General features: G+C 38.7%; 1 protein-coding gene across 1 annotated transcript in view; it reads left to right on the forward strand.

Moving 5' to 3' along the window:
• Positions 1-26,903, forward strand: part of SEMA3E (semaphorin 3E) — a 136,777-nt gene that overhangs the window by 87,263 nt on the left and 22,611 nt on the right. The window contains exons 11-15 of the mRNA XM_075557357.1: positions 1,181-1,272; positions 3,580-3,621; positions 5,708-5,874; positions 17,039-17,106; positions 18,634-18,773. Of these exons, the coding sequence (XP_075413472.1) occupies positions 1,181-1,272; positions 3,580-3,621; positions 5,708-5,874; positions 17,039-17,106; positions 18,634-18,773 (509 nt within the window). The remainder of the gene's footprint in view (positions 1-1,180; positions 1,273-3,579; positions 3,622-5,707; positions 5,875-17,038; positions 17,107-18,633; positions 18,774-26,903) is intronic.

The following is a 26,903-nucleotide window of genomic DNA, read 5'->3' on the forward strand; positions in this document are numbered from 1 at the left end:
GTGTTGGAGACTACAAGTTAGTTGCATGTCAATAATCTGAATTTTGTGCTTGTGTATTTCCTGATACAGTTATAGGATATATATTACGTTGTGTGATTTTCAAAGTAGATGATAATTTTTGCTTCTTTTAGTTAGTTTACTGGGTAGGTCATTGCCTTAAAGGTAATTAAAACCAGTTTTATTGACTCAAGCATAGATTTTGATATGTTTTAAAGCACACTGTTTAAATATTACAGGGATTCTTATCTCAACACTTCTAAGCTCACTAAGTTTTTTTGTTTTTTAACTGAGTTTTATTTCTAGCACTGTAGCAATTTGAGGGGCAGGACTGAAGTTTTATTGTATTTTTTCATGGAAAAAAGAAGCTTAGAGCAGTAGAAATGATAAAAATAAGACAGAGCTGGAAAATACTAAAATAAAATAGTAAAAGCAGTCAATTATGGAGCTAAGTGATAGGTATGATTCATTAAACACCATTTTCTCAGGAGCGTATGCTTGAATTTTTTTCTTAATAGGCAATATGTGTATACAGAATATGAGGATTTTCACAGAGTGCCACTTTGAAAGGTTTAGTCAAACTAAAGGTACCAAATGTTAAAAAAGTAGGTAGATTTCAGTAAGAAATTTTCTTACAAAATACATCACACGGGCAGCTAGAATAATTTGTTATCTCTCTTATATTTTGCTAAATCTATGATATTTTAAAATTTTTGAACTTTTCATTCAACTTTTAGACCAAATACTTGGCAAAATGTGTATTTTTTGGTACACTTTTTCTTGTTTAAAAGTTTTTCCATTTGGTGATATTTAAGTGGCCATAATAATTTTTCATATAATTATTTTTAATCAACAGTTCTTAAAACATTTTACCCATTTAAATTTCAATTTTTTTTAATTAATTGGCTTTTTAGTAGCAGTAGCACTCAGCTTGTTACTGAAAGGTCGACAGTTTGACCCCAGCAGCCACTCCCTGGAAGGAACCTGGAGCAGTCTGCTTTCAGGAGAGTTACATCCCGGGAACTGTACAGGAAAGTCCTGCTCAGTCCTATAGGGCCACTCTGCATCAGAATCAATCCAACAGCCAAACGATGAATACTAAGTTATTAATTATTTAACAATCAGATGATATCATAGCTTCGAGTTTGGGCTATGTTTTATCTCTTCTTTTACTTTCTTACAGACAATGGAATTGTATTAAAAGTAATAACAATTTACAACCAAGAAACAGACTCAATGGAAGAAGTAATCTTAGAAGAACTACAGATATTCAAGGTACTTTTAGTTTAAAAGATAGCCAAAATGCATGATTTACAGAAATCTATGTGAAACGTACATAGAAAGGACTATTTTTTTCTCTTCAAACTGCTGTGTTCCAAAATCAGAGGGAATAGGAGAATGACTTATAAATCCTCGTGCATTTTTATTATCATAACCAAACAAACAAACTCCCTGCCATCAAGTGGACGCTGACTCAGAGTGACCATCAAAGTCAGGGTTGACCTGCTCCTGTGGGTTCTGAGATGGTAACTCTTCAGGGAGTAGAAACCTTGTCTTCCTCACAAGGAGCAGTCGTTTCAAAGTCGTACCCCAGAGCACAGCTGGTAGTTTCAAACTGCTGACCTTGTGGTTAGCAGCCCAAGGCTCAACCAGTAGGTCATCAAGGCTCCTAAAAATCAAACTCGCTGTCATAGACTTCATGCAAACTCATAGCGACCCTATAGAATCTGGAATCATTATTTCAAAGTTGCATCATATACAAATGTACTATCAAGATAGGCATTTTTCCTACTCAAGATTATTTTTATATTGTGGGCATGGAAATGACAAGTATTTTGCTTTTGATTACACAGAAGATTTATTCAAATTAGGAACATAGCGAATAATAACTGAACGATTAGAGATGCAAAAGCAGAGATATACTAGGAGGTTTTTAAATGTTCATGGGGAACAAATTCTGTTATCTTTTCATTCCATTTATCATCAAGTTTTTGAAGCCCCCACGTATGTAGCATTTCAAATTTGGTGTCCAACAGTTTACAAATTTCTCAGAGATGTACACCTGCTGTCATCATCTTATCCCAACTAGAATAGTTATGCTTATTTATTTAGCATACTAAGTCTCCAAGTAAAAGAATAATTTTGTGTTAGGTATTCTAACTCTCATACAAACGGGCTTCCAAATTTGGTGGAAAATGGGATTTAAGGATAATGGAAATTTTCCATGAAGTTTTGAAGCTCTCATCACATTTCATAAAAAAGAAAACTTAGTAAAAAACTTTGTTACTTGAGTATAAAAATGAATGAACACATGCATCCATGTAGAAAGAATTATGGTTTGAAAAAATGTAATATACATTGATACAGATATATAAAGTAATGAGGTAGAGGATCAAACATCAACTCTTTCAAAAAAGAATCTTCAAAGAGGAATCAGGATTGGTTCTACCTGCTTAGTATTTCCCTACCTGCAGAGCTGACTAGAGTGCCCTGCGCTCCTACGGACACTCTGGTCTTAAGGAGTATCCTTAGCAGTACCTTTCGGCTTTCAAAATCAAGTTATCCATTTTCTTCTCCTGCAGCAAGACAAATTATTCATCTTGTTCAAAGCATTCTGGCTTCCTAGTGAGTAACCACACTCACCCCAGCAGAAAGGTATTTTGTATCAGCGTGTGTTAAAATGATTAAAGAGTACATAGTTTATTAGCAATATAAACTTTTAAAAGAGTAAGCTGTTTTACTTCCAATGGAACAATTACTTTATTAAAAATAGCACTATGACTTTGTTCTTTTATTTTAAGGTACTTGAGTTTCCAAAGCAGGAGTAATCTTCTAAGGCAAACACAAAAATTGCATTCCAAGGACGAATGAGAAGCTGCGTAGATTATACCTTGCTTTTCACATCTACATAGCTGTTCTGCTCCATTAATAAAATAAAAAGTAGCTACAATTTAAATTGTATCTTATTTGCATACAGATTTACTAAAAACTGAAAGCACTAGACCGCCTGGCACAGAGCCACTCACATTACAAGAATATGATTTCAGGTGACTTCGGACCCTGTTTAGGCCGATTTTCAAACACAGGCAGACCTTATTTACAGGCATCTAACTGAAGGGTATCTTGAACTTGTTTACATTTACTGTTTGTCTTTAAAACATTATAAGCATAATTTTATCTACATGTGACTTTGAAATATGAAAACAATTATGCTCAAGAAAAGAGAGAGAAAGAAAAGCAAAGCCTTAGCGGTCCTAGAGGACTGACCAGAACTGCCCCTTGGTGTTGCTGGCACTTTAAACATCAACAGGAGAAACCACGTCATCATCTTTCTTGGACCACGGATATTCTGGTCAACAGCTCATGGTTTAGCTCTCCACACCCCAGGGCCCCTGAGTTCAAGCTCACAGACCAGAAGAGCCATCGTCACCTGTGTGACTCAGCTATAAAATCCACTTAAAATATTGAAGACGCTGTTAAGAATGGGTTTCATTCAAGAGATAGGGATAAACCTGTAGTTTATTATGTAAAAAAGGAAAATGTTCTTTCTTTCTTTGTGTCCCCACCCCACCCCCCAACCAGGATCCAGTGCCTATTATTTCTATGGAGATTTCTTCAAAGAGAGTAAGTCTATGTGCATGTGTCTGTGTTTCCGTGTGCATGCTCATTCTATACAGCAGATACACGGGAGAACCCCGGCCTGACGCTAGCCTGCTCTAGAGGGAGCATCGAGACACAAGGCAGTCGAGTTCCCGATCAATTTTTCCCACACGAAATAACTGAAAGTAGAATCTTCCGTTCTCGACCACCAAGTTTTTACCCTCACCTTGCCTTTTTATACAAAACATGACAGAGAAATTGAAATTCCAGGTAAAGAACTTCAGAGTTAAATCATACCATTTAAATAAGAAACAACATGAAAAAGTGTTTAACAACTGCAGTATGGCCCATACCTTGAGACGGATGAGGATCTGGATCTGTGGACACGGATGTGGAGAGGAGGGATGGAGAGAGAGTCACTGTTTGGCAGGGGAATCCCCTTCCATCAAATCAACTGGTAGCTGCTTTTCAGGGATTTTCCCCTTCTTTGCCTTTTTTCACTAGGGCCTGGCTGGCTTTCTGTTAAAAAAAAAAATCTATCTAATGTGGTCTGCTGTTGGTGTTTCCTTAACTGTTTTCTAAACGGGTTTACTAAATTATCATCAACAATATCGATAACACGGTTAACCAGCTCCTTATCATGATGATTCTTTTCAAAAAAAAGCTCTTTCCTAGGACCCGTGCTTTTTATCTGAAAACAGTACAAAAAGCGACAAAATCTAAGAAAATAATAGCAAAACGCTTGCAACACAGCCAAACAGTTTTAAACAATGCGTACTAACAACGCCAGCTATCGCCAGGTGACCAAAACACGAACTGCTTTTGTTGACAAGAATCACATGTGTCGGGTCGGATTCCGATGTTTTGTTTGAGCTCCGATGCAAACTTGTCTTGACATTTCGCACCGAAATCTGATTATGTGGAGTACTGATGCGGTCGAGGACCGGGGTTCTGCTGTATTTAAAGGATATAATAGGATTGATACATTTGCTTGACTATGGATTATCATGATTTTATTGTGACAAAATACACAGCAGTGTACATTTTATAAATTTCTTCGTGCTCTACCTTTGGAAAGGGCCAGATGAGTCGTTTAGTCATTTAGTTCGAAAGGCGTTGGGGGCATTATTCCTTAGCTACTTTCGTGCCTCATAAAGGGTGCTATATGAGGCTCCTTTCTACTTTACAGTCACTGTTCTCTACTGTAGCTCTAGGAAAACATCCATTGAATATATGGCTTATATGTATTTATTTATATTAAAATAACTTGCTGTTTAGGCTAGGTGGCACACACCCTACAGAACACTCTGAAACATGTATTTTCATTGATTAAAGTTGCTATTTGTACTTACCACCATGTTGTTCCCCCTCGTGGTTACTCTATTTTTGCAGGCATGAGTGTTCCATGGCTTTTCAAAACTGTGCCCTTCTGAAAGCCAGGCCTTACTTGTAAGGCGCCACTGGTGGGCCCAGGACTGGGGATGGGCTGAACCACTAATATTTAATCAAAGACCCCAAACCAAACTCCACTCTTGAGTCAATGCAGATACAAGAGTCCCTAGAAAGGGTTTCTGAGACGGTAGCACTTTATAGTAGCATAGTCTCATCTTTCTTCCACTGTAGGGGTGGTGCGCTTGAACTGCTAACCTGTAGTTACCAGCCCAATGTTTACTCCGCAGGGCCACCAGGAACCAGTTAGTAGTTCATTGCTTAGGTACTACGCCACACAGATACTACTTTATACATCACGTATCAGCGTTTACAGACGATTGACTTACCAAGTCTCTTACTGGGCATCCCTAAAGATCATTACAAGAAGACACACAGGGTTCAAGAAATCTTTCTCAGAACAGATAGCTTTGTCAATTCTTGTAAAACTTGGTTTGGTCATTTTTGTATTCCTACCTATAACTTAATAAAAATATTTAAAATCTTGAAGAAATGAAAGTGCCAATGGCCAATTATCTACCCCAAACAACTGTGTAATCCAAGTGAATATTCACTGACGTCTAATATTTACATCATAATTTAAATGAATATTCACTAATACAAACAATTATTGAAAGTTCTTCCCATTGATAGTAGTGGTCTCTCTCTTTGGTTTCTATAGCAACAGCTATACGTTGGAACTGATTCTGCTGTGGCCCAAGTCAGATTCCATCAGTGTGACATGTATGGAAGTGCTTGTGCAGACTGCTGCCTGGCCCGAGACCCTTACTGTGCCTGGGATGGCATATCCTGTTCCCAGTATTACCCAACAAGCACCCATACAAAAAGGTGAGACACAGCATTTGATGGAATATTTCTATTATATAGGAAAGCCCTATGTATATGTTTACATGTGCTGCAAATATATCCAAATATAGAATGTACAGGAGGCAGGTGTATAAAAACTTCTTAACCACAACCCACTGCATTAACCAAATATAGTGCTGAGCCTGGGGACTCAGGACGACAGTCTCAGGGTGCTGATATCAGGTCATTTGGCATGGCATAGTCCACGAATACAATGTTCTGCATCCTACTTCGGTGAGTAACTACTGGGATCTTAGAAGTTTGTAAGATCTATGGGTCTCTCATCTGAAGCAAAGAATCATAAAGGAAAACACACACATGGAAGAAATTAGTCAAAAGGACTGTGTACGGTGCTACTTACTATCAGCTATTATGATAATAACACCAGAAGAACTAAACGGTACATATCTACTACTATCAGCTACCCTGCAAGGAATAAGAGTAGAAGGTCCTAGAGAGAATGGGCGAAAACTATGGGACAAAACTCCAATGATAAAAATGACCAAGCTTGAGAAAGACTGGTGGAATTCCCCAGGGTATGGCCTTTAGACACCCTTCAGTCATGGGCCTGAAGTAACTCTAGTGGCTCAGAGTTCACCAGGCAACAGACTCTAAGGTGTACAATGACTTCAAGAAAGGATGCACCCCTTAGAGCAAACAACCACACAAGATCAGAAGGGCACCAGGTGCCCAGGGTTTAAAAGCTGCAAAGTCAAGAACAGATAGGTTAGAAGGACGATTGGAAAGAGTAAACTCGGGGAGGGGGGAGGAAGAGTGTCTTTACTTTGTATGGGCTGCAACCAGTGTAATGAATCAAAATGTATATAAATTGTTGAATGGGTAGTCAATTTGCTCTGAAAACTTCATCCAAATCATAATAAAAAAGCTTTAAATTAAACTAAAAGGAAAAGAAATGTTAATTGCAGAAAAAAATTCAGTTGGGATTCAAGGATCTTGTTTCTCAATTCATTTAACAGCAGACAATAACTACCAGTAACGTATCATTCATTCTGAAAGAGCAGAGTTCTTTTGTCAAATGACTCAATTGCATCACTTTGTATGCGGGATGGAAATAAAACTGTCATCAATTTTCTGTAGAAAACCGTGTAGTTAGAGGAATTTAGAGAATCTGTTTGAAGCCCACCAAGACTTTCTACTCACAGCTGTTTTGATGATCCCTGGCTTGTCCATGCAACAAGCAGGGGTGTTTAAGGATGTGACTGGTTATATACGTTCTGTGTGTGCAGGATGTTTGCAGGGATGGCGACAGCTGTTGGTATGCGCCATCAAGTCAGGTCGGGCTTGTAGCCATCCTATGAACAACAGAGCCAAGCACTGCTTGGTCCAGCGCCATCCCATAATGGTTTTCACGTTTGAGCCCGTTGTTGCAGTCACTTGGTTAATTCATCTTTTCGAGGGCCTTGCTCTTTTTTCCTGCCCCTCGACTTGACCAAGCATGATGTCCTTCTCCAAGGACTGGTCTCTCCTCACATGCCCAAAGCATGCGAGACAAAGTCTTGCCACCATTGCTTCTAAGAATCATTATGACTATACTTCTTGCAAGACAAATTTGTTGGTTATTTTGGCTGTCCATGGTACTTGGAATATTCTTCACCAGATTCACAATGGAAATGTATCAGTTCTTCTCTGGTCTTTCTGATTCTGTGTCCAACTTTCATATACATATGAAGCAATTGAAAATACCATGGCTTGGGCCAGGCATGCTTTAGAACTCAACGTAACAGCCTTGATTTTCAAACCTTTAAAGAGGTCTTGTGAAGCAGATTTACCCGATGCTTTGTGTCCTGTGCTGACTTAATTATTGCTTACATGATAAAGATAACTGGAAATTGTAAACTCAGGGAGTTTCCAAAGAAGATGAAATCTTTGACAACTCCATTCTTTTCTCCATTTATCTTTTACCTATTGACACAGCTGTGAAGATTGGATATTCTTTGCTTCCAATTATCCATACTGACCCTTATAATCCATGATCTTCATCAGCAAGGGTGTCAAGTCCTCCTCACTTCCAGCAAGCAAGGTTGTATCATCTGCATATTGCAAATTGTTAATAAGCCTTCCTCCAATCTGATTCTGGAGTCTTCTGCATATAATTCAACTCCTCTCTTTATTTGCCTAGCATACAGTTTCGATAAATGTGGTGGGAGGATGCAACCTGGACACACACCTTTCTTGATTTAATGCCCCTATTTTGTTAGTACAGTTCTTCTTGATCCATGTCCACGTTCCTCATGAACACAATCAAGGGTTCTCAAATTCCCGTTCTTTTCAAATATATCCATTCTTTGTTATGATCCACAGAGTTAAATAAGTTTGCATAGTCAATGAAATATAAGTAAACATTTTTTTATTATTAGCTTCTTTCAGCCAAAATCCATCTTACGTCAGCAATGATAATAATTATTCCATGTGTTCTGAATCTGGCCTGAATCTCTGGCAGCTCCCTGTCAATGTACTACTGGAACCACTGTTGGATGATCTTCAGCGAAATTTTACTTGCATGTGCTATCAATGAATTGTTCTGTAGTTTGAGCATTCTGTTGGGTCACCTTTTTTTGAACTGGACACAAAGATGGCTCACTTCCAGTCAGCTGGCTGTCTTCCATATTTTCTGGCAGAGTTGAGAGTGTGCTTCCAGGGCTTCATCAGCTTGTTGAAGCATTTCAATGCCAATGTATCATTGGTTCTTGCTCCTGTGCTATGTCTTGAAATGGTAGAAGAGTTCTTTTGGGTACAGAGACTATGTTTGCTTGTTTTTTCCATTTTCTCTTGATGCTTTCCATGGCATTCAATATTCTGCCCATAAAGTCAGTCTTTCAATATTGTAACTTGAGGCTTGAATTTCTTCCTCAGTTCTTTCAGCCTTTAAGGTATGTCGAACATGGTCATCCTTTTTTGGTTGTTTGTTTTCTAGGGCTGTGTATATTTCATTATAATATTTCACTTGGTCTTCTCAAGCTGCCCTTTCAAATTTTCCGTTCAGCTCTTTGGCATCATCCGTCTCTTCCTTACCTACTCTATGATTAAGAGCAAGCTTCAAAGTCTCTTCTCACATCACTTTTATTTTTCTTTAATCTTCTCTCTTTAATGACTTTTTGCTTTCTCCATGAATGATTTTCTTGATGTCCCCCCCCACACACACACACTCACACACACACACACACACACACACACACACACACAGCTCACTGGGTCTTCTGTCATTAGTGCTTAATGCAGCAAATCTATACTTGAAAGGTTCTGGAAATTCAGTTGGGTATCCTCGTGTTTGTATTTTGGCTCTCCCGGACTTTTCATTTTCTTTAGCTTCAACCTAAACTTATATAGGAGCAATTTGTGGTTTGTTCCACAGTCAGCCCCTGCTCTGTTAGTTGCTGATATTGGACTTCTCCATTGCCTTTTATTCCCAGAGATGTAGTGAATTTTATTGCTGTGTATTGCTTTTGGAGAAGTTCATATATATATTCACCTTTTGTGATGTTTTAAAAAGGTATTTACTATGAAGAAGTCACTGGTTTGTAAAATTCTATCATGTAGTCTCCAACCTCTTTTCTATCTCCAAGTCTATATTGTCCAACTACCATCACTTCCTCTTTGTTTCCACCCCTGTCATTCTAATTGCTTGTAATTATTAATGCCTCTTGACTGCAGGTTTGATCATTTCAGGCTAAAGACTTTGGTAGAAATCTTCAATTCCTTCATCACTAATTTTAGTGGTTGGTGCATACATTTGAATAATAGTTGTATTGGTTGGATTTCCTTGAAAGAAGATAGATATGCTCCTATATATAATCCCGGACCTCGATGCTAATCTTTTCTAGAAGGAGTGTTGAGATGCAATGCAGTCGAGTTCCAGATCAATTTTTCCCACAAGAAATAACTGCAAATGGATTCATCCATTCTCAAACACCATGATTTTACCCTCACCTTGCCTTTTTATACAGAACAATGAAGTACAAAGTTAAATCATATCCTTTCAATAAAAACACAACATGAAAAAGTTGTGTTTTTTTTAACGACTACAATATGGCCCATACCTTGAGATGGATGAGGATCTGGATCTGTGGCGTGGACACGGATGTGGAGAGGAAGGATGGGGAGAGAGTCACTGTTGGGAAGGGGAATCCCCTTTCATAAAATCAACTGGTAGCTGCTTTTTAGGAGTTTTCCCTCATCTTTGCCTTTTTTCACTAGGACCTGGATGGCTTTCTCTAAAAAATAAGAAAAAAGAAAAATCTGTTGAATGTGGTTTGCTGTTGGTGTTTCCTTAACTGTTCTCTAAAAGGGTTTACTAAATTATCATCAACAATATGTTAACACGATGATTCATGATGATTCTTTTCAAAAAACTCTTATGACCAGTGCTTTTTATCTGAAAAAAACAGTACAAAAAGCCACAAAATTTAAGAAAACAATAGCAAAACACTTGGAACACAGCTGCAAAAGGTTTAAACAAATGAGTACAAACAATGCCAACTATGGCCAGGTGACCAAAACAGGAACTGTTTTTGTTTACAAAAATCACGTGCATCGTGTCAGATTCTGGTGTTTTGTTCGAGCTTCTGATGCAAAACTTCCTTGACATTTTGCATCGAAATCCGATTAGGCCGAGCACTGATGCGGCTGAGCTAGCAGGGTTCTGCTGGACAGACAGAAAGCACTGTCCTTGAAAATGAACCATGAAATGCCTTTTGTGAAGGTGAATGCAATGACATTCCTCTTAACTGGGCCATTCCCAGCACAGTAAACCTTTTGATTTTATTATTCCGAATGGCCAATACCGTCCATTTCAGCTCACTAAAACTTTCGTGCATACCATTTCATTTTACTAGTAAATTTTTGCAGCTGTTTCTTCTAATTCTGAGTGATTCCCTGTCAGCAAATTAAGGTCAGAAAGGCTTTATTCCCTCCATTCAAGTCATTATGGTCCACTGAAACTTTGAGAAGGCAGCTCTTCCTCCATCCGATTTTAAGTGCCTTTGACCCGAGGGGCTCACCCTCTTGCATTACTCTGACAAAGTTCCGCTTCAATTGATTAAGCCCTCAGGATCTGATAATGTGTCAGTGCTACACGGAAGGTTTTCCGGGGCTAATTCCTCCAAAGTGAACAGCCGATTTCCTCTTCTTCGTCTGGGAGCTCCTCTGAAACCTGTTCCCTTTAGGTGACCCGGCTGGCATGTGAAATACTAGTGCTATAGCTTCCTGAATCACACCAGCACAGTAGCACAACAACACAGCAACACAGCAACACAGCCCACCAAGACAAGTGGCAGTGTGCAGCATTATCCTCATACATGTATACCAAGGATAAATATAAGCAGCAAAGAAATCTAATTTCCATTATTCAAATTTTCATAATGTAGCTTTCCATCGAACTATCATTCACATAAAATTCAAAGCTCCCCCAAATTGAAATTTCCTGAAAACAAGTTCATAAACCATCAGCTGCAGATACTGGAAATGAACCTGACATTTTGACTTTTCTTTGTCCACTCCGGTTTGGATAACTGCTCCCATTTAGAAATTTTTGCTGCAAGACATGAAATGTGTTTAGATAAATGTAAAATGTGGAAATGGTAAGCTACCACACACGAGGGATTCAGGACTTAAAAGGGAAATAAATAAATAAACTCTAAAATACATCCTGTATTTGCCCTGTGTCCTTTCTGCCAGCTGGTCTTCATTTAATTCATTTTGAAAGTGAATATTTTAACTCCTAGGCAAATGCATGACCTGTATAATTAATGAAACGTGTGATTTAATGCGACACAAATGAAAGACACTTAAAGGCTTCCAAAGTCCAATGTGTTGAATTCGTAGAGGTCATGGCCATTTGTTAGAGATGGTAAATCCCAAGATCCTTTGAACGGGAGATTTTGAGAGGAAGAAGGTCTTTAATGACTAAGCTGTTTTGCCATTCAGCTTTTAGGAAGTATGCCCACTTCAAAGAGCCATGGTAGGGAGACTTAATTTCATTCCTTCTGAGATAGGCAGTGATTTTCTTCTAATAAGATGACTGGAACCATAGACAGCAACAATGTGGAACAATTTCTTTATGAAAAGAAGGTTGTACTCATTTGGTTTTTCCAACTATTTCCCTTTGGGCTACTTTTCATTAATTCTTTTTAAATTCAAACAAACTATTTTAGTGTAGCTGCTATTTGTGAAACATTAACATCTATAATATAAATTCTTTAAAAACAAAACAAAACTTTACTAATTCAAACTTTTGTTAATCTTGTCTAAGATTAATTGATATTGCAATGACATTGTATGAAAAATATAAAAGTTAATAAGCAGATAGTAAATTTTTTTATTCTAATGAACAAATTAATTTCACATAAATGCTTGATATCTGAAGAAAATAGCAATATAATAATTTTTAAATATTATTTAAAATATATTATCCTATTAAGCAAATTATTATACTCTACAGAAAGGGAATGAAGAAACAACCGCAGCCCCTTATCTCCTGTGGATGAAATTTTAATTGATGGTAGTAATAGCTTATTATTGAAAACTTGATATTTAATAAGGTACCAATACAGTAAAATGCACAATATATTTAATAATCAAAATAACTCAACTTTAGAGCTCCACATTTAAAATTAGAGATAGATTCATATTCCAGTTAAAGATAATTAATTGCTAGTTCAAGGGCATTGAATGTTCAGGAACAACTGTGAAATTCCATGGGTCAGGATTATAGTAGCAGAATCTGAGAGTGGCAGGGTAATTTTACCCCAAATAATAATATTCAGTTCTCTGTCATTATTTGCAGCAATATTAATGGCCACCATCCTCATACCACATACTTATAGATAACAAATATTATTTTAAAATAAAATTTGCGTGATGATGATGAACAAAGAGCAATTTCCATAGCTAAATATTCCTTGGCACTTGGTGCATCCTACAAAATCGAATGAAAATAAATGTGTTAGTATATTTTAAAGGTGAAGGAAAATGATGATGTGGAGAGAGTTTAATGAATGGGCAAGACGAGAAGCCAGAAGGGGTGAACTGCTGGTGTTAGGAGCAGCTCTCATCGATGAGTTAATTCCATTCCGTGACATGGGGATCTTTAGGGGTGTCAGATTCTTTTCCACCATCACCCGCCCCTGGAGGATGCTTCTGGACTTGACCCAGCACACGACGGGAAAATAGTTTGCTTTTGTTGCGGAACACTTTTGTTGCGTACCTGACTTAAAGAAAAAATTTCCAAACCGGCTGGTAAAATAAAGACCTTTTCTGTTCACAGAATGAAAATGAGTTAACAGGGGGAAAATATTAATTCACAACCCAAACCACTTGTTTAAAGTAGTCTTCCAAAATACACAATCATTTACAGAACTAGGTATTTTCATTGCTTGGATATTTTGTCTATTTCCAGTGCTTATTGAAAAAAAATTAACTTTGGTCAACCTTTATCTCACCTCTTGTTGATCTTAAAGCTCCCTACCACAATGTCTCATGCTGAAATACAGGGTGTCTCTGTGTTGCTAGAGTGATATGACCGGAGACCTTGCAGGCGGAGAAACTTTGTTTTCAAATGCATCCCGACTCACCAGGTGCTGTCCAGTCGACACGGACCCATAGAGACCCTGTAGAACGAGTGGAACTGGCCCTGTAAGCGTCTAAGGCTGTAACTCTTTCCAGGAGTCGAAAGCCCCATGTGAACTACTGACGATGTGGATCGCAGCCCAGCACAGAACCACGGTGCCAGCAGAGCTCCTCCAGGGCTCCTCCTCCTAAGTTTGAGCCAACATTTTGTGGGCTCAGCTTATTGTCCGCACTGCTTGTCGATGCCCTGCGCGGTTCTAGAATTATCTGACTGCAGTTCACTTCATTTTCACATCACTTGACTCGTAGTAAACTTTACACGGCAGCATTCGTGCAAAACAATTTCACTGATTTCAAGAATACTGGATTAGTCATTATTGTAGAACAAGCTTTCGATTCTCAATAACATCAAGACCTAGACATAGGTCATAATCCTAAACATTTTATGAGATGATGTCATCTAACTCACATGTGAGAAAATGTACCGGATCTTCACAGAATATTGTCAATATTAGATGACAGCAATGGAAACCAAAATTGGGAGGAAAATGAGATGAAAGGATCATAGGTGTCCTTTGCACCAAATTCCGTTTACAACGGAGAATAGAAGAGCCAGGGACAGAGGGCTGCATGCAATAATCTAGCATGTGGGTGAGGGCATTGGTATTTGTAGCCGGGTCCTTCCTGAAATTCAGAGAGAAAGCTTAAGTATAATTAAAATTACTCATTTTGTTTGTTTGTTTGTTTCTTTGGAAGCTACACTCATTCCCTCAAAAGTAAAACTCCTGATTTACTTTTTATCCATTAGTTAACTATTGTCTCCTGTTTTCTCTTAAGTTTGAGGAAATTCTATGAAAGAAACAATGGTGTTTTCTCCTTATTTAGTATTTCCGTTTGTATCTCTAACTTGAATTACGTATGTTTGAGGTCTTGACTTAAGAATTCTAGTCCTTAAAGAATAATTCCCATGTTGTTGAATTCCTTAAAAAGTCGCTTACACAATTTAAATGTGATACCTGATCTAGAATTATTTTTTCCTCATCGTGTTATTGTTCTTGTTGCTAAGTGCCATCAAGTCGGTTAGACTCATCGAAACCCTGTGTACACAGAGTAAAGCCCCATCCGCGCTGCACCATCCCCCCCTTGTCCTCCTATGCCACTGCGTCACTGTGTTGATGCCCTTCCTCTTGTTTGCGGCCCGGCCACTTGACTAAACATCATGGCCAATCCCCCTGATAACATGTCTAAAGTACCCAAGACAGAGTTCCATGATCCTTGTTCCTAAGGAGCATTCTGGCTGTACTTCTTCCAGTCCCGGTACTTTCAGTGTTCTGCACCAGCACCGTAATTCGAATGCATTCATTCTTCTCTAATCTTCCTGGGTCAGTGTCCAACTTCACATTGCATACGAGGCAATTGAAAGGACCCTGGCTTGATCAGACACACCAGTCCTCATGGTAACATCTTCGCTCTACAGCACCTTAAAGGGGTCTTATGCAGCTGATGTAGCTAACGCAACTCTTCTTTTGATCTCTTGGCTGCTGCTTCCATGAGCATCAGTTGTGGAACGTAGCAGCAAAAGATCCCTCGCAACTTGTCTTTTTTTGTTTATCATTATGCTACATATTGGTCCAGTTGTGAGGAGTTTAGTTTTCAGATTGAATTATAATCCAAATTGAAGGCTGCAATCATTGATCTTCATCAGCAAGGGCTTCAAGTTGCTCACCTTCAGCAAACAAGGTTGTGTGATCTGCATATTTCAAGTTGTTAATAAGACTCCTGATCCTGATGCCACATTCTTCATATAATCTAGCTTCTCTGTTGATTTGCTCAGCATACAGATTAAATTAGTCTGGTGAGATGATACAACCCTGACGCACATCTTCCTTGGTTTTGAACCATGCAGTGTCCCCTCGTTCCGTTTGCACAACGTCCTCCTGATCCACTCACAGGTCCTGCATGGGCACCATGACATCTTCTGGGGTTCCTGTTCTTCTCAAGACTTCCTGGAGTTTGATGTCGTCCACACAGTGGAAGGTCTTTACATGATCAGTAAGACACAACTAGACATCGTTCTGGTGTTTCTCTGCTTTCATTAAAGATCCATCTGACATCAACAATAATCTCCTTTGTTCCACAATCTCTTCTGAATACCATCTGGATCTCTGGTAGTGTCCTGTCCACATACTGCGCCAAGCATTGCTGGATGATCTTTGTGGTGAAATTGAGGATATTGTTCTGTGGTTTGAGCATTCTGTTGGATGACCTTTCTTTGGAAGGGGACAAATCGGCTCTCTTCCAGTTAGTTGTCTAAGGATCTATCTTCCAAACACAAAGGAGTGCTTCCAATGCTGCATCATTTGCCGAAGCATTTTGACCAGCGTTCCATCGTTTCCTGGAACCTCGTTCGGGGCGAAAGCCTTCAGTGCAGCTTGAACTGCCGCCCTCAGTGCCACTGGTTCTTGCTCATGAAATGATTGCGTGCCGGCCAGTTCTCGTTGGTATAGTTACTCTGCGTATTCTTTCCATCTTCCCTCGGTGGATCCTGCATCCTGGGCTATTTTGCATAGATGATTTCAATATTGAAACTAGAGGTTTGAAGTTTTCTTCAGTTCTTTCAGTTAAAGATGTGCTGACCATGCTTTTTCCCTTTGCTTTTCTATATCTAGGTCCTCGCACATTTCAGGATAATATTTGATTTTGTCATCTTGAGCTGTTCTTTACAACCTTCTGTTCAACTCTTTGACTGCATAATTTCTCCCATGTGCCTTAGCTACTCTATGAATAAGAGCAAGGTTTAGGGTTTCTTCGAATCTCCATGCTGTTTTGTTTAATTTCTTTCCTGTCCTTTGAATTTTGCTTTCTTCGTGTACGATGTTCTTGGTGTCATCTACAGCTCATCGGGTCAGTTGTCATCAGTGTTCAATGCAGCAAATTTCATCTTGAGATGTTCTCAAATTCAGGTGGGATAGACTCGAGTTTGTAATTTGGCTCTCCTAGACCTATTTTAGTTTTCTACAGCTTCAACCTGAACTTAAATAAGAGTAATTAATTGATGGTCCCTATCAGTTGGCCCTTGGCCTGATGTTAACTGCCGGTAATGAGCTTTTCTGTATCTCTTCTCCATCACCTCTTGCTGGTAACAGAACAGAATATTTAGATTAATGTACCTTTATGAAAACTTTATTAAAATAAATATTCTGCCTACTGTCTTTAACTACACCCATCTCTTACCAAACATGATACTTGTTTATTTCAGAAGACCTTGTTGAACCAAAGTATTATCCAAATGTAAAGGAAACCTTCTTAGATGATCTCAAATCCCAAGTTCAAACTTATATTAACATTCAAAGACTGTTCCTATGTACCCATTAACCATTGAAAAACACTCCGTGGAAATATAGAAAGCTATGAAACTTAGATTTTATCCTTGTTTGGTATGACGAATCCATTTTTTCAGTAGCAGAACACCACTTGGATTTTTAATGCAGTTGGCTGCATTTTAAAGTCTGGAAAATCACAATCTGAACCGCTAAATGCGTTTACTCTTTTTTTTTTCCAGGCGGTTCCGCAGACAAGATATTCGCCATGGAAATGCAGCTCAGCAATGCTTTGGACAGCAGTTTGTTGGTAATCCATACAAAATTGATTGCTATGGGTTATAGTACACATTGAAGCTAAGTTGCAAACTTTTCAAAAAGGGAGGCCTTGTTTTCTTTCAGATTGATATATACTACAGAAATGTTGCTGAAATTATTCTCTTTTTTCTTCCAAGTAGTTAAAACATAAGGGAGTTGACATATAATTATTTTACATAATAAGAAAATATGTTTATGCATCACTCCCAAGAGTTAATTCCGGACCTCAAAAGAGGAGCATCTTAGAATGAAAATACTGTTCTAATTAGGAGCTAATGTCACAGTGGTCATCTCTAAGACTTCGCTCTTCTATCTGGTCATTTTTTCACCACATTCTATATAATTTATATAATTTAAGTGATTTTTTTTCGTGAGTGATGTAATTTGTACCAAATCACATATTGTGTTAAGAACAGAGTCTGCTAAGGCTGAAGTTGATGGCGCAGATGTGGGAATGAGACAGTGGGTTGTAGGTAATCTGACATGGAAAGGACTAGAGAAAATAGCTTTCAACAAATGGAACAAAGTCAAGGAAGACAGAAAAGCACAGTCCTGCAGCTACAGACATCAGTCACAGCAATTGGTGCCAAGCTGCGGGCAGAGTCGCTGGGTTCTCCAAGAAGTAACAAAGGTGTGCACCTTGATGAGGAGCACAGAGGTGGTTGTGTCCAGATCTAGAGGGTCCAGCTTTGGTTTTCCACACCCCGATTGGACTCAGGATTCCCTGAAGGACTCAAGCCTCTGGAGAATACATCAAGAGAAGGAAAAAAATCTTTATTTAAAGTAAGCTGAGATGTCCGTCTTAAAGAGGAAGAGTCAGGCACGAGGGAAAAGATCTTGATATCTAGGTGCTAAGTTTGATCACAGGTAAAATAACAAATACTGGATCCACTTGTTTTCATCCCCAGTGTCGCTGAATGCACTTACGTAGTTGCATGCCCAATAAGAGCCTCTCTGCCCCAGACAGACATCTTAATCCAGAAGATCTGACTGGCAAAGTTAACTGATGCAGTTCCCTGTTCTCTTCTTAATGCTGACACCCAACATTTGTGTAAATGCAATCGATTGTCAAGACCCTGCTCACACTTGTGACTATGTTATACGCTGTATCACTTAGTCTTCCGGTTTCTGCTTCTATTTGTGAGCATGATTTGATCATTTGCCATGCCTGGGCTGTTGGTTCTCCCCTTCACTTCCTGGCTGTATTCAATGGGCCTGGTCATGGATTTCTCTTGCTTTTACCGTTGCTGCAGCTTCTTCGGGTCGCTGATGAGCCCATCTGTAGCTAGCCAAATTCCCCACTACGTCTTTTTGGGCCCGTCCTGCAATCTACCCATGTTCTGGATGCCTGGTTCTGATATGTCTATCTTTTGAAATAATTTTAACATAACCTTCTTTAAAAACGACCATCATTTATCTTAAGTAATAAAGTATTCACTATGCTGCAAAGGAGTAAAGGGTGTTTTTTTTTTAAATGATCAGAAAACTCAAGGGCTGGTGTTCCCATTTCATGTTGCAGGGGATGCTTTGGACAAGACAGAAGAGCGACTGGCCTATGGTATAGAGAACAACAGCACTTTGCTGGAATGCGCGCCGCGGTCTTTACAAGCCAAAGTCATCTGGTTTGTGCAGAAAGGACACGAAGCAAGGAAAGATGAGGTAATTGATACACGCATGTTCATACCATGGTGTCTTATGTGAAGTATTTGGGTGCTTCAAAATGAAAATATGTTGTACTAACTATATCTCATTAAAAAACTGGGCTTGTTTTTAAATATGCTTTTTGTATATTTATATGATATGACTGTACATTATATGTGCAAAGATAAGGAAATATTCTACATGCATCCATAATTTGAATGCTGGCAACTGGACAGTTTTATTTTTACTGCAGGCATCCTCATCGTTTCATAATTGAAGGCCACATTTTAAAAATGATCTTCTGAATTGTGTCACCTAAGGCAATATTCCAGTGAAATAGCTAACTTGGACATCATGAACCTACATGTCATTGAAAAGGGATCAGAGTATGAAAACACCAGTAGCAATGGTAACATTGAGTTAGTTGTACAACAAAGCTTCCAAAGGATCTATTAGACACTGGCGGGGTGGGGGGTGCTTATCTGCTGGAAACAGGAAAGATACTTGCTTTTTTAGTTTTGTGGTAGGTATTTATATTTTTATAATTGTTTAAATGATGGGGAAGGAATGACTTGGGCTGCGTTTAGAGAGGTGGGAAATATCCAGCATTAAAGGCCCATGCGCAGACTCATCTGCAGGCAGTGGCTGCATGAAAGAGGCGACAAGTTGAGGAAGCTAGAGGCACACATGTCAAGGTCAAGGGCATGGAGCGGAGCAGCCAGAAAAAGCTGATTTGGGTTCTTGACCTTAATTTTCACAAAGGTGGCATTATTAAAATACAAGTGTAAGAAAATGTCGTTAAGAATGAGAGAGAAATGGTCTTTGTAAAATAGAAAGCTGTGAGGTGAATAAGGGAGAGAAATTTTAGCTGAGCACCTTTATAGCATAACTTTCACTGTCAATTCCCTTAGTGATCCTGAAGGACAGGGCAGACTTGCCCACTGAGTCTCCAAAGGCACCCCATCTTCACGGGAACAGAAAGCCACGTCTTTGTCCCCGTGGCACATAGGAGCTCTTACTCATTAGTACGTAGAGGCTATAGAGGGATTGAGCGGATAACTCCGCCTCATTTTGCATGGGAAACCAACCAAATGTGGAGTATTTTAGCTTCCCTGGTCTTTTTCTAGCACAGTGCAAGACTAAAAATCCAATGTTTTTCCATCTTAATCACTCTGGGATATGATTAAATTTGTGAGACCTTAATTCCTACGATGGCCCTGAGGGAGGAAGTCACCTCCCTTTAACAACGAGTCGCAAATCACCTTGATGGCAGTGAGGAAAGTAAATAAAGGTGATGACATAAAAATGTAGTCAAGAATAAATGTGTGTGAAGCCTTGTATCATTCTGCACTTAGCTAAAATTTTTGATTGATTATTAAGGTACTTTCTATTTCACAAGGGAAGAGGGTTTTTGTATTGTATCATAACGCACGCAGCAGGGCAGGGCCTGGGAATGCTCCACAGTCCTCTAGTTGACTGACTTCAGAAGACAGAGAAGTAATTCTTTCATCAATGGTTTTACTCACTCAGTATGTTCTGTTTCTAATTTGAACCCCACCATAATCTGTCTCATTTGGAAATCTTTACCAAATCATTTTGACATGCTGCATCCATCAATGTTCAATTATAAGCTTCTTTCTCATATTAGTGATATAATCTACTTCTCCTTTCCCATAATTTTTAGTCCCCATTTTCAACTGCACTCAAATTTCCTTGACTAATACATTTGCTGGTATTTAAATGTTTGAATTTATTCACTGTCTTAAAGGCATGTCATAATCAGATAGTACAGTCTTTCTCTAGACACGGCAATATGGATGTCGAGTTATGCACCCTGTAAAACAAAACAAAAAGTTCTGATTTCATTAAAGCCTGAATATGTATGTCATGCACGTAAAGCAGATGCCTTTGCCTGTGAGTCTCAAAGGTTTAGTTAAAGACTGTTTAAGCACATATGATAGTTGCTATGAGACTGTCTTTCTGAAAGGACAATAATTTTATCATCAGATCTTGACCATTGCAAAGAATGAGTAAGAAGACCTAGTCCGATTCTTACTTGTGGAAATGATTTTCAGATTATCTCCTAATATTGGCTTGATGACCTGTCATAAACAACAAAAATTCAACAATTTTCAGTCACATCATAGCCTTTTTATAAGACGGGGTGATGATATGTAATTCTTCATTTTGTTAAATTGAAAAGTTTTACTCTTATGCCTGCAAATCCAAACCCCTTTAAACCGTACCAAAGCAAACCACTCACTGCCATCGAGTTTTCCCTCTCATTGCGACCACATAGGACAAGGTCGAACTGCCCCTGTGAGTTTCCAAGACTGTAACTCTTTACAGAAAGTAGAAAGCCCTATCTGTTTATCCAATAATCAAGTAGTCATGCGGATGAAGATTTTGTTTGAATGAGTCATTAGGAACACAAAATAATTGTCTCAGCAGCAAGTACCTAGACACTCAGTTACCAAATGTTTCTAAATTCTCCACTATGTACATCATATACTCTTGTTCCTTAAATAGTACTTAAAGGGTATATATTCTGCTCGTTTCATTTATTTCCACCATTGTTTTTACAAAGTCTATTTTTCTAAATACTTCGTGTTGATATTATTATTAGTTACCGAGGAAGTTGCTTCTGACTCAGAATGATACTATGTCCAACAAAACAAAGTGCTGCCTGGTCTGGAGCAGGCCTTCGAAGGATTGCTTGGTTTAAATCCATGATTTGCGCTCACTGTGTTCCTTTGTCTTGTTCACGGTCTTCCTCTGTCCACTCCTCTGCCCTCTGCTTTACCAGGCATTCCATTGGCTGGTCCCTCCTGATACCGCCTCCCAGATACAGGAGAGGAAGTCTGGCTAGCCTTGCCTCGAAAGGGCATTCCGACTGCGCTCTCAAGACAACGTGTCTTCTCCGTGCTTTCTATGACACGTGCAGTCTTCTTCACCAGGGCTTTAATTCCTCGCTGGTCTTCCTTGTTCATCATTCAACTTTCACACGCATATGAGATGACTGAAAACCCATGGCTTGTATCAGAAGCAACGTAACCCTCAATGTGTCATCTTTGCTTTTTAAGACTTTAAAGAGGCCTTTGCTGTAGAGTTGCCGAATGTAATACATCATGAGAGTGCTTTGCTGCTGCTTGCTTGGGCAGTGTGCTCACGCAGAACCTATGTGTAGACCGAGAGGCAGTCAGGTGAATGAAACAAGGAAATACTGCACGGCGTAAAATCCAGAAAGGTGCAGCTCAGGTATTTTTCATTGAATGTGTATTCTGAGCAAATAATTTGAGAAGCTGGGCTATGTGAAGAAGAAAAAGAGCTACATTATTGGACGAAGATTTGTTAATAGTATGTGGTGTGCAGATGACACAACCTTACTTGCTCTCTAGTAAAGTGAAGAGAATTTGAAGCACTTACTGATGAAGATAAAAGACAAATATTAAGTCTGGATTACAGGTTAATATAAACAAACAAACAAATCCTTACAACTGCAACAAGAAGCAATATAATGATAAATGGAGAAATTTTCATTTTACTTAAATCCATAATCAATGTCTATGGAAAATATTTCATAAGGCACCAACTTTCCTTGGTTTGATACACTGGTTAATTATGGTATATATCAGAATATATTGTGAAGGAAAAATATTACTTAAAAGCACTAGCTATACTTTAATGTATACCTCTTGTTCATTAGAAACTGTGCTAGGTTTTCTATCTTATTTCTAGATATAGCAAGGAGTATAAAGAACAATACTTTAGACATTAAACCCAAACCAAACCCATTGCCATCAAATCGATGCCGACTCACAGAAGCCCTATAGGACAGGCTTGAGCCGTCCCTGTGTGTTTCCAAGATTATAACTCCTTATGAGAAGAGAAAGCCCTGTCTTTATCCCATGGAGTAGCTGGTAGTTTTGAACCATTGATTTTCCAGTTAGCAGTCCATCTGCATAACCACTATGCCACCAAATCTCCAGTAGTGAACTGAAAGTGATGGGTATTGGCCATTTTGAATTGGAATAGCATATGTCCTACTATCCCAAGAATGAGAAAATCAGCAGGAATGGTATTGTATTCATCATCAAAAAGAGCATTTCAAGATTGAAGTACAATGCTTTGCTTGATAGGATATTATATATAAGTCTACAAGGAAGACAAATTTATTCACAAACCCCAAGAGCCAATGATGAAGAAAATGAGGAAGTCTACTAACTTCTTCAGTCGAAACTTGATCAAAATGCAATCGTGATGCATTAATAATGACTGGTTAATGGAATGGGGACGATGGAAATAAAGAGAAAAGATCAGTGGTTGAAACACAGCCTTGCTGGTAGAACCAAAGCTAGAGAGCTCATGATAGAATGTTTCAAGACCAGTGGCTTCTATATTTGCAAATACCTTTTTCCAATAACATGTACAGTGATTATACATGTGGGCCTTGACACAAGGAATAAGCATGAATCCAACTGACTACATCCGTGGGCAGAAATAATGAAGAAGCTCAATATCATCAGCCAAAGCAAGACCAGTGACCAACTGTGGAATACACTATCAATTGATTATAAGCAAGTGTAGGTTAGAAATTAAAAAAAATTAAACAAGACTAGAGGAGCCAAAATATGATCTTGACTATACCCCTTCTAAGGGACCACCTCAAAAACAGACAAGTTGCAGGGAACACTAACGACCAATGACAAAATGCATTGTGGGATGTTGCCAGCACCTAAAGACAACAAAGGGAACAATACATGAGAGCCCTGTCTTAAGGCTGAGTTGATGTCTCCATGAGTACATCGTGAGATGTTTTTGTTGATTTTTATTTTTCATGTCTCCTTTTGTAGAGGTAATGTTAAGCGAATAAAAAAAGCATTGTTCAAATGGCTTAAGGAGAGATTTAGGGGGAAAAGGCATTCACTTCTTAGCAGAGAAATCTTCCTCCTTCGTGTAGCAAGCTCACACTTTGAAAATGTGCACCAAGATTCTTACTAAAAGTTTTCCTTTTAGTTATTAACCTGACTTTTCAGGAACCAAAAAGTATTGCTTCTATTTTTGCCAAATTTTGTCTTTCCTTTTGAAATGTAAGTGACCCAACTATGTTGACACTGAAGGGGATTTTTGTTACAGAGAATACAAAAAATAATGTTAATCTGAATTGTGTGTTGTAAATGTGTGACCTATGGAGGAACCCTGTAGGTTTACTGGTGGTCCTGTCTATCTGCTGGAGGATATATACGGAACCCCTTCCTCTCCACCCTCTCAAAAAAAAACAACAACAGGTAAAAAGCGGATCTCAGAAAAGCCTTTGACGCTTGCTCGTGAACAGAGAATCTGAAGTGACTGGAAGAACTGACGAGGTAAAAGAGCTGAGAAGAACACCCCCGAGGGCAGCTCCCGAAGTCAGAGTTGAGTACGATAATTAACATGGAGTGATCAAACTAAGCGGGAGAAGATGCCCAACACTGCTCAAGCTGAACGAGCTGATGAAAACAGTCACAACTGCAATATCGACGGATTGTATGCGCGAAACGTCGAGTGATGCAAACAATATCAAAAGATTGGAATAATACAGAACCGTTGTATCTGAAGTAATGGGTCAACATGCAACCATTTCAAGAATTAGCATGTGATCAAGAACTGAGGGCACTGAAGGAAGAAGTCACCCTGCGCTAAGGACATTAGTACAAATCAAGGCTCTGGATACCAGTGGAAGGGTTGTCCCCCAAATTCATGCAGCACTAAAATCACTCACTGGCCCATGCCACATAATTTGGAAGACAGCTACATATCCAACCTACAGGAAGAGATCCATGCCGTTCCAAAGAAAGGTTACTCCGTAGAATGGTTATTGAGAAAATATAATTAATGTCACATGCAAGTAAAATGTTGCTGAAAACAATTGTGAAAATGCTATATCAATACATCAGTAGGAAATTCAAGCCAGATTCAGAAGAAAGGGAAATTAGTTGTGGCCATCTAATGGATCTTAATGTCTCTGCTGAAAGCAGAGAAAACCAGAAAGATCTTTACCTGTATTTTTTGACTATGCCGAGGCATTCAGATCTGTAGATTATAACAAACTGGGTAACATTGTGAAGAATGGGAACTCCAAAACACGGTGTTCATGCAGGACTTATACATATAACAATAGGCAGTTGTTTGAACAGAATATTGAGATATTGCATGATTTAAAGTTAGGAAACATATGCCTCAGGGTTGTATTCTTTCACCATACTTATTCAATATGCATATTGAGCAAGTAATCCAAGAAGCTGTTTTATATGAAGAAGACCACAGCATTGGAAAGTAGAGAAAGGCTCAATAATAGTCTGTCATATGCACATGACACACACCTTGTTTGCTGAAATCAAAGAGGACAGAAAGCACTTAATGGGGAATATCAAAGACTTGGGCCTTTTGTATGTATTACAGCTCATGGTAAATAGAATTTTAAAACCGACGAACTTGGCCCAATGGAGACATCATGATAAATGGAGAATATATTGAATCGTTCAAGCATTTCATTTTGCTTGGCTCCCCAGTCCACGTTCATAGAAGTGGCAGTCAAGAAAGCAAGTGGTGTATGGCACTGGGCAAATCTGCTCAACAGGGGCCCTCTTTCAAGCCAGGATGTTAACGTAGGGACGAAGGTTTCACCTGCCCCAGGGCATGGCATTTCCATTCACCTCGCGTACTTGTAAATGCCGGACAAAGAATAAGAAAAACCAGGCTGCACATATGGATTGCCAGAAGAAAAGGCAAGTCTGTCTTTAAAGAAGTTTAGCTAGAATACCCCCTGGAAACTGGGATGATGAGACCTCATCTCATGTATATCGCATATGTGTTCAGGAGACCAGTCCCTGGAAGAAGACAGCATAGTTGGTAGAGAGTAATCCAAAAGGAGGAAAGCCCTCAGTGAGATAGACTGACACGGTGATTGCAAAACAGGTTCAAACATAATAGCATTTGTGAAGACAATCCAAGACTACAGAGTGTTTCATTCTGTGTGCATATAATCGCTTTGAGTAACAGCCAGCTCTGGACAGCACCTAACAACAACCAATGAACAAACACAACATAAAATATATTGGGTGTAATTATCCTCATAATATAAATACAGAAAATTAACTCAGTAGGATATAATTCATGTATAAAATTAGTGACTTACTACAGATTTGAACTCAGGTATCCCTGATCCTCTGGGCTGGGCTGGGCTGCCACCCATGTGTACTAATTGTCTACATACCATGAACTATACTTTGCGGGGTTTTTAAGTATATATATAATTTTATTTTAACAACAGTGGGGTATATAGATAAAGTAATTGAAACAAAATGTTTAATAACTGTCTTCTTTTCTCATGGCTAGTAAAGATATCTAATCCAACTCTGTACTCTCTTTCTACTAAACAATAGCACCTTCTAAAATCAGAATACTAAATACAGTCTATATGTTCTGACACACAGAACACATAAAAAACTATTCATAGCAGAAATTCTACAATTGGATTTCTGAAAAACACTTCTCATGTAAACTTGATCCTTGTATATTTTGATTTTCTTCATGGTTTAGTGGACATGCTGCTGCACTTTCCATTGCAGGTCACCGCTCTGCATGGTTACGTATCTGAAGGGATACAGACCTCACTATACATTGTGCTCCCTAGGGTCACTTTTTTACAATGCTTTCCTTGTCTCAAATTGCCTTTTTAAGCTTCTGTTCTGTGACCTGTGTGCTTCTTTATTACATCAAGTGCTCTCTACCATTTAAAACTATATAGATATAAAATGCAAAGTTCTCATGAGATTTTAACTAAATATATATTCTATTTATGTATTTGAAATATATTATTAAGTACTTCCTATGTCCTGCTTTTATAAAACTTAAATTCTGAAGAATAGAGAAATATAATAATATAAAAACCAAATAACAATACTTAATATGTTCCCTTGCAACCATCGGGGAGAAGAGCTTCGTGAGTGGAGGACTGCACTGTGGCAAGGGCAATGAGGGACTTGGGGAGCCGGGACAGAGGCTCTGGGTAATTTTACACATAGCATACTCCAAGAACATCGTTGGAAAGGGTCATATGCTGGAAAGAAATGAGGAGTAACCAGCCTAGTAGACTTTGAACCTGAA

This window comes from Tenrec ecaudatus, chromosome 9 (assembly GCF_050624435.1).
Source record: "Tenrec ecaudatus isolate mTenEca1 chromosome 9, mTenEca1.hap1, whole genome shotgun sequence".
Taxonomy (NCBI): Eukaryota; Metazoa; Chordata; class Mammalia; order Afrosoricida; family Tenrecidae; genus Tenrec; species Tenrec ecaudatus.